The sequence below is a fragment of the mitochondrial genome of Lactuca sativa, assembly GCF_002870075.4.
Source record: "Lactuca sativa cultivar Salinas mitochondrion, complete genome".
Taxonomy (NCBI): domain Eukaryota; kingdom Viridiplantae; phylum Streptophyta; class Magnoliopsida; order Asterales; family Asteraceae; genus Lactuca; species Lactuca sativa.
This window is the reverse complement of record NC_042756.1, coordinates 30,001-38,782: the sequence shown is the minus strand read 5'-3', so window position 1 is coordinate 38,782 and position 8,782 is coordinate 30,001. Positions and strand designations below refer to the sequence as shown.

The following is an 8,782-nucleotide window of genomic DNA, read 5'->3' as shown; positions in this document are numbered from 1 at the left end:
ATTCGCTACCGTCAGTAGCCTTCCTCCCAAGGCGAGCGAAGTGACGTGAGGCGAGCGTCTGAGTGAGTTGAGTGAGGAAGTGAGGGCCCTGAGGAAGCGGAGGGAGCGAAAGCTGGACCGGGTTTCACTGTTGTGTTGGTTAATGCCCAACCACCTTCAAGAAGGCAAAGAAGTAAACTTAATAACCTTTTCCATTATCAGTAGCAGCAGTGGACGAATCGAGACAAGAAAAATACAGGTAGGAATCTGCTTATCTACTTGCCTTTCAACCTCAGAGCATTCAGTTCAGGTACCGCAGCGGTCGACGACTTGGCTGGGGCAGATCTTCACTCATTATCCTTCTTCGAACCTTTTGGTATGTATTGCCCCCTAACTATAGATCAGATCCAGCAGACGAGAAAGAAAATTCCGCACTGCTGCTGAGTCGTCGGACTTATCCACCAAGGGATTCGTGGAATTTCTGTGGATTGCGTTGGGGGAAATCTACCAAAGCTAGGCAGATAGATAGACTCCTTTCCCGCTGCTAAGGGAGAGCAAGAAAGATAAAAATTCTTGTTTTTGAACCAGCGCCCCCTTTTGGGTATGCAGGTACTAAGAGTCCTCTCACTACCAACCAGCAGACATCATCTGGCTGGGTCTTGCCGGTATCAACAACGATAAAAAAACTACCAAATGGAAACAGCAACTAACTATGGCTCTTGGTGGGCCCAGACAACGTCCTAGGCGTAGGGGAGATCGGAGCAACAGGTAACGCCTAGACGACGTTTTTCTTCCTGGGCTGCAGTAAGTAGATCGAGAGGTCGTTTCGCCCCTTGTCCCCGAATATGGGTAATATGTTCTCATACAATGTTGCTCCAATCTGACCTAGCTGGCGAGCGATCCCAGTTCGCGACAGAGAACAAGACAGCAAGCGAGCGTACCTTTGTTCGCTTCTTCTCCACCAAGCACGGAAGTTTAAGGATAACTGTAGGTCGGTGGCTACCTAAGGAAACTCCGATTCGATCCGCCCCCCGGCTGGGAGGCATCTACCTCATCCCGATCACAAGGAGGGGTTCACTATGATGGGGGGTACTTCTTTTTTTCCCTTCCGGAAAGAATGAAATGCATAGGGGACCATCCTTTTGTTGCGGCATGCTCCTCAGATTTACGGATTCACAGGGGGCCTCAGGCCCTACTTAGTAGACTGACAATGACAAAGGCTTGCGAAACTAAGTAGGGCCTTTTGAATTGAATCTTAAGTAGTCTATCAGTGGTGCAAAGCTAATTGCCCCTTTTCAGTAGGGGGCGAAAGGTTATACCTTAGAAAGTCAGCGAACAGCGGTTCTTCTATGTAGGTATGGCGTTCCCCCTTGACTCTCCTAACGTCGAGCTAAGTGATTTCGTAACCTTTTCGTAGCGTAGTAGAATGAAGGCTACGCACCGACGCTCTCTTTTCTATTAGCCTAAGCGTCTTCGCTAACTCGCTCGCCTACTATACCCTACTATACCACTTTTAGGGTAGGCTAGGCTAACTCAGCCGCTTACTTCTACTAATGTAGGGCTAAATAGCGCCTTTTCTTTTTAAAATAACCAATTTGAATTATTGCGAACCTATAGGTCCTTAGTAGCGTTGACAAAGAAGAACAGCCGGTTAAAAGACAACGTTTTTATTTATATATTAATTATATATATTTATATATATAATAATTAATAATAATTAAAATTTTAGGCCAGCTTGACAAGCTACCCTTCCTCTTGATCTGAGGTGCGAAGATCAAGATATTTTTTTTATGACTTCCATTCCACTTATCGATCCCGGCCCATAAAAGTGACCGACCAGGGCCCTATTGATGAATGAAAGGCTTTATGAGCCCTGTAAGCCCACACCTGTGTAGAGTGGATCGTTCAACACCTGCGGCACAAACCCATTTTTGACCTATTGGTCCTAGTATCATAGGCGACCGAACGGCCGCCCCCTAATTACTAGACCGACCTGCTATAATAATTCCATAAACACCTAGCGAAGATATGGCAAACAAATAAAGTAGCCCTATGTTCGGATCTGACAATACCATACCATAATCAAAAGGTACAACGGCCCGAGCGACCAGACTTAACATAAATGTAGCCACTGGAGCCATTCTAAAAAGGGAGAAATTTGCACTACTTGGTGAAATAGGTTCTTTTATAATCAATTTAAAACCATCTGCTAGAGGTTGTAACAATCCAAATGATCCCACTACATCAGGACCCTTTCGACGTTGCACAAAAGCCATTACTTTACGTTCAGCTAGCACTAAAAAGGCTACTCCTAGTAGAAGTGGTAGAATTATTCCAAGTATTTCAGCTGGAACTGCTATGTACATTTTCTATTTTCTATTCACTCATGATCTGGCCTAGTCGACCCGATCATGATATTTCACTCATGATCTGGCCTGGTCGACCCAATCATGATATTGAAGGATGGGACCTTTTCTCGAAAAAGAAAGGAGATTCTATTTCTTCTTCCAAGCCCTTCTTAGAAGATGCAGTCAGTAAGCTCTCACTTATCTTCTTCATTTACGAAAATAGATAGATAAGAAAAGATGTCAGCCTCTCTTTTCTCGCGGAACACTCACTTAATGGGGCTATTTGAATTGGAAGACAACGACAAAAGTGAAAGAAGGAGGTCTATTTCGTTGATCGATGTCAATGGACCAAGAAATCTGTCCTTTGCTGAAAGCTCATAGGGTAAGAAAAATGGAAAGGTAGGTTTTGTCAGTGATTAAATGGAAAGGTCAGCTGGAGCGAAAACCAATCAAACTCAGAAAGATAGGTAGATCGAGCGCGCTGAGGGAAATTCGAGAGATCCGGAGACATGGCCACTACTGGCCTACGGTCCTTGCAGATTACATAGCACATGCTAAGAGCTGCGATGCCTGCCAGAGGTATGCAGGAATCCAGCACAAGCCGGCTTCCGAGTTATACCCGATTATAAAGCCTTGGCCATTTCGAGGGTGGGCCATGGATATCATCGGAAAGATCTATCCCAGATCTTAAAGAGGTCATACTTTTATCCTAGTATAGTAGCTACGGCCCAGCCTTCTCCACCTTCTGCCCTGGGTAGAAGCCGAGCCTCCCCAGAATGTGACTTCTACGGAGGTAATAAGGGTCTGGTATATATTACTGCTATTCGTCCGCTTATGCAGTTCATGTAGTGAGTCAATTTGTGTCTGCTTCTACCGGTCCCCGTCGCGGCGTTAGGAGACATTCATTGGGTAATTCCAAGACCACACAGGCCATAGGTAACGGCTCTTATGCCTTGCCAGCAGAAAGAAATCCAGAGACCGTCCTCCCTATCGCCCGCCCAATGCTTACTATCGAGATTGGTTCGCCGGGCTTTACTCCCATTCCAAAGTTTCCGAATTAGCTTTAGAGATTGAGCAAGTGTAAAAAGTCTAGAGTGATCTGGTTTGCGCGGCTTTCGGGTTATGTCTACTAGAATAACAACCCGTAGTCTAGTTGAAACCCTCTTTTACAAGATTACAGACTAAAAGGACTCGCTTTCTTTCTGAATCCGCTTTCTCTATTGACATATAATAGTCTCGACTTGAGCGCTTCCTCGAAATAAAACGGCGAAGGAACGCCTTCTCTCTCGTGCTATGGCTTTGCTTCCTTATCTGGGGAGACGTGACTAAGCCTAAAAGGCGCTAGACGGCACTGTTGACGCCTTATTGTCTTTCCATAGGAACTCCTAAAGTATACTTATGCATTTGAGTCTGTTCAGTCGTGCCTATCCCCGAGAGTCACTCCTTCACTCACTTTATTTCCTTATTTCTGTGATTATGTGACACGTCTATCTTTGAAACTATTACCATTAGCTAAAAGACAAAGAGTAAATTAAAGGTAAGGTCTAACTAAACCGGCTCAGTACTATGACCCCGACTCTGTTTATCTATCCCTTTCCCGACTCTGTTAAGGAGGATCGCTAACCCAACTCTTTGAATCTCTGACTAAGCCTGTTCCTCGGGTACCGCTTGCTAATCGGCTAACGGAACTGGTAACCGTTGACTGCTTCTTCTCTTGTCTTTAACGAGTCACTCTAACTCTCTCCTCTGTCTACGCTCGTTCCTGTCCTTAAAAGAAGATCTCTCCGGTTGCTTCCTTCTCCTTGCTAAACTAGAAATGATCTCTTACGACTAGCATTGCGATTCACGCATCTCGCACAACCGTGCCTGAGATATTAGTGGTGAATACTCTTGTATACTAGCCGTCTCACAGGTTCTCGTTAGCAAGGATAGAGAGACAAAAGGATAGCTTCGAAAGTAGGTAGGCTAGGGAGATGCTCAAACCGGGGCTGGATCGAATTCCTGTAAGACTTCTATCCTTTTTCTCTTTCTTTCTTACTAGATTCCCCTGCCCCCTATATTCAATTAAAAGACTAGAAAACCTCTCTTGTGCGTCTACGTACCCGTCTTACCAATACTGATTAGCTTAAGACTGAAAATCTTAGTTAGATAGCATCTATTGTATTGTCTATCTTAATTCGCTTAAAGCCTTACTTTCAACTCGGCCTCCCGGTCAGTATATCCGAGTTCTACTTAAATAGTCTCGGTTTTCATATTCTTTATCTTTGATATGTGCGGTCCTCAATCGCCGGACGGCTGCCCTCCATCCCCTTGCTTCACGTGCGTGCCCTTCTTATCATTTGTTGGCTAGCCCTTTGTATTTCATGGCATGGCTACATGTGCCCTTTGGATTTGATGGCACTTCAACCGGGGGTCTTTTTTCATCCTTCGATGCTAACTCTGAACTCATGCTTCCACCTCCAGCTTAAGCACTTCTATCGATCAATTCTGGTTCAAGATTTGAAACTGACAGCCGAACCCAACGAGTGAAGTATACGTAAGGAGTCAGAAGAAAGCAATAAAAAAAGAAAGATTTCACGGCGATATCAATTCCGTCATATCTGAAAGAAATTCCTGAAATAAATAAAGAATTCTGTCACTTCAAGAAAGAAGGAAGGAATTCCATCAATAATTGCCAAATCCTAAATTCAGTCTTCACTGATAGATAGAAAGATAAATTCTGTAAAGCAAAGAAAAGAGAAGGCTTGAAATCAAATCCATCTTAATACGAAATTTTGAAATAAAAAATCTTTCCACTTCCAGCGCACCTCCTTTCCATGCTACTTCTTTCTTTTCCACTTCATGACCAGGAATTATAGGTCGGCATTTCTTTCATTCCATCAAGAAAGGCACCTCTGGACGTCTGCTTCAACTTCAAGCCGGGGGACCATGGATCAAGATTTCTGGTTCCCCTTCGATTTTCAACTTCGCAGTCTGCTACTATTAGAGGGATATGGATTTCTTTCCCCCGGATATCGATTTATCGGGAGTGCTACTCTTTCCATCAAAGCAATCACACCCTTAATTCACACTCATTCTGCTCCACTCACACCCGAAAGAAAGCTAGCTCATCTCTCAGACTGGATCCGGTCGTAGAGACTGATTGATCGGTCACCAACCTGCAAGACCAAGAATTTGAAGAAAGATCTCTGCTTAGGCTTAAAATCTCTCTACCTCTCAAAGTCACCACTCCGTCCAGGTGTGGAGGTCAGAATCCCATCCTATCCACCCGGGCCGTCGTCACCACCTTCTTTTGTCCGATCCTTCTCCTTTTGAATGATCGTCACGCTTCTCTTGAGATCGAGATCAGCTTCCCAAGTCAGAACTAGAAAGAATAGTAAATAGCACCGCTGATAGACTTCATATGAGAAAATGGGATGATTCCTCAGGCAGTGTAGCTTTGTCGGGGTGCACCTTTGGTAGCAGCGGCATCTCTCTTTCTCTCTGCAAATGCATCCCATTGAGACTTCTCCCCCTGGGCAGGATCTTCCAACCTTTCATTCATTTCTTGATCCATCAACCTGGGAGCGAAGCCCTTCATCTTTCTCTTTTTGCTACTAATAACTGGGCTTCCCTTCACCACAAGATGCAAAAGATTGGAAGAATCGCTTGAGAGACCGTCCGCCCAACCTGTCAGATATTCCTGGACTCGCTTTGAACCAAAAGAGATGCTGCTTGATCCGAGTATGCTACTTGCGTAGTAGATCCAGCCATATCAAAGCGTCTTTCCCACTTGAGAAAAGGAGTGATTTGCGCTCGTCCGATTGAGGGCCCTTCTCGCTTAGTGGAAAAAGTACTCAAATTGGCAATACGAACCTAATGGTTAGCTTTTGATGCCACCATACCATAGGGGCTCTAGCTTACGACTATCAAAAAGAAGGCGATAGGGAAAGGCACCGCTAGATCGACTTTCAAAGTCCGGCTGGATGGGAATGATTTCCGGGGAAGAAGCCCCGGCTGCCATGCCAGCTCGATCTAAGGTGGGAAGGGATCGAGACCTTTCTCGCGAAGATGGTCTTCTATAGTTTAAAAATCTCGACTTTAGAACAAAACTACTTTCTTTCTTCCATGCCGCCGTCGAAGGCCCGGCTTAAGACATTGACTTGGGTCTTGCAGCTGCCAACCTTCAAAGTAGGAGTTCGGGATCTTGTCATGAGCATGCTCCAGAGAAGGCTTTTTCCTTTATTTATCTACCCGTGACCGAGCGAGGATGATCTTCTTCATGATCGGCCAAGTCCGAAAGCTGCAAGAAAAGGGGGCCAGAGAGAAGGTCTTTTCATCACCTCCTTTGGCTCTTATTGGTTCTCTTCACGATGATTGGTCGGGGCCTTCGTTCCCTCTTTTAAGTAGAGAGATGTTCCCGCGGCGAAGAAGTGGAATGATCATCAGAAGGAGGTGAAGGGCTTAACAGCGCCTGGCGGGAATAAGAAAATAAGGAAATTGGGTCGGGTTTGGTCATTCATTCTTGCTTTTTTGGGATTGAAGGATAAATTACAAGCAAGTCGTGTTTGGAGCGAACGAATTACCTCCTTTGAAAAAGAATTTCTTTGGTTATGGCCGATACCTATTGTTGTCAATGAGAAGATCTACCCGGAAAGGGAAAACAAGATCGGATAGTTGGGCAGGCGCTCCCCTTTGGGTGTGGCTGTGTATGGATAGGCTAAGGCACCTTAGTGTGCAAGGGGCTAAGTCGTTCATTCAAGGACCGGAGCTTTCATCTGAATTCCCCTATGTTCGAGACCATTATTTCTTAGAGTCGTTGAAGGAAAAAAGCTGGATAGAGAGGCCGGGTAAATGGTCCAAGGGTCCTTGTCCAAAGGCGGCTAAGCCCTTTCCAGCAACGTGGAAGAGGAGAGCTTGCTCAGGGAATTCAAATGGGAGACTCTCGTTCGGATGACTGTCGGTATGATGATGTGCTTGATGCTAAAGCTGCCTATTCTCGCTGAGACTCTTGTCGAATCCAATCTTCTTTCTGGAGCACCTATATGAAAGGGAAATCCGGATGAGTAAAAAGGGGCCTTCCTAGTCCTTGAAGTTGTTAGAGTTCGGACTTATCGACTTGTGTAGTAATAGAAGCGATCTTCTTTACAGGCGCCTACCACCCCTAATTGATTAAAGAGAAGGGAGCCGCCCTAGTAGCATGAGACGACAGCCTTGCATAGGAGTAGTTCTGACTCCGAGAATAGAATCTTATCCCCGCCGACTAAGCCCGGACTCTTTCGCATCGCGCTAATTCAGTGCCAGCCGTTGGTGAAAGACCTGCATGGAGCCGAGCCCTTCTCACCTACCTGCTTTGGGGAGAGTTTGATCCGGACAAAACTAGTGGGTGTCGCCTCCTCGAAGCAGCTCCCTCTCGCCCCGATTGATGAAAAAGAAATAGAATTGGAAAAGTCCAAAGAAGACTTTGACCCCGTAAGCTAAACTGGGAATCTCGTACGAAACTGAGAATGTGATCATGACAGCACATCGAAAGAAAGTGGCTCGTGGCTTTCATATCTTGGTAAATAAGAGATCGATCCCGTAGTTCAATCCTGGGAAGGGTCAAAAAGTGTATCCACCCGGTCCGGGGAAGGTGTGTTCAATCCTCTCACGTTCTTGGTCAAGTAATGGCTCTAGCTTCATTCTCGCTTTGGGATCATCTCGCCTTCGTGGGTCTCCGCTTTCCAGCTGCGGAAAGCTTCACTCCTTTCACTGAATGAAGACCAAGGAAAGAACTTCAAATGTTGAACCATTTGGAAAGAACTTCAAATGTTGAACCATTTAGCTATGGATGCTTAGCGGGGGTTGAGAGATCCCTTGTCGCCGACAAAGAAAAGAAGGTAGAACCAATGGGCCCTTAGTCCGCCCCTTATGTAGTACATAGAGGCGTCGCGAAGGAGTGAAGAATGCCCCTTTCCTCCCGGAAGAACTGGACGACCAAATACAAGCACTGACTTCAAAAAAGAGATAGCCTGCCTCTCTCTCCTTTCTTGCAGCTTACGAACCCCCCGAAAACAAGATTGACGCAGAAAGGTAGCGAACTCTTTTTGCTCAATAGCTAAATAAAGAGAAAGCAAACCACCCGAAGAGGAATGAAAGCTTCAAATCGAGTTCTCTCTAGTAAAGAAGTGGATTTCCTGAAATGAAAATAAGGAAAGGCAAGAAAAAAGTACAGAGGTCTTGCGAGGCGGTCGTTGGGATCGAATCTTCCTGGCAGCGGGCGAGAAGACCTCAGTTGGAGACGGGGCGGCTTTCTCTATTTCACGAAGATGTCATTTTCAAGATAGGATTTTTGGTTGTAAATCAATGTGAGTAGCCCTACTTTCCCCACTTTCAGCTATCCTTTTTCTGCCTTCCACTTTCGAGAGCTAGACCAGACTTCCTTATCTGGCTTCCAGTCTACTAAGGACAGCTGGCTCAGACACTGGCTTTGAGTT

General features: G+C 45.5%; 1 protein-coding gene across 1 annotated transcript, besides 1 other annotated feature.

Annotated features, from left to right (window-relative positions):
* Positions 1 to 1,958: 1,958 nt before the first annotated feature.
* nad1 (NADH dehydrogenase subunit 1) lies at positions 1,959 to 2,345 on the bottom strand (one part of a trans-spliced gene, as the record gives it). Coding sequence (YP_009652409.1) covers positions 1,959 to 2,345 — 387 coding nt within the window.
* A 1,754-nt stretch (positions 2,346 to 4,099) lies between these two features.
* Positions 4,100 to 8,782: part of a repeat region (first copy of large repeat M) that runs on past the window's edge.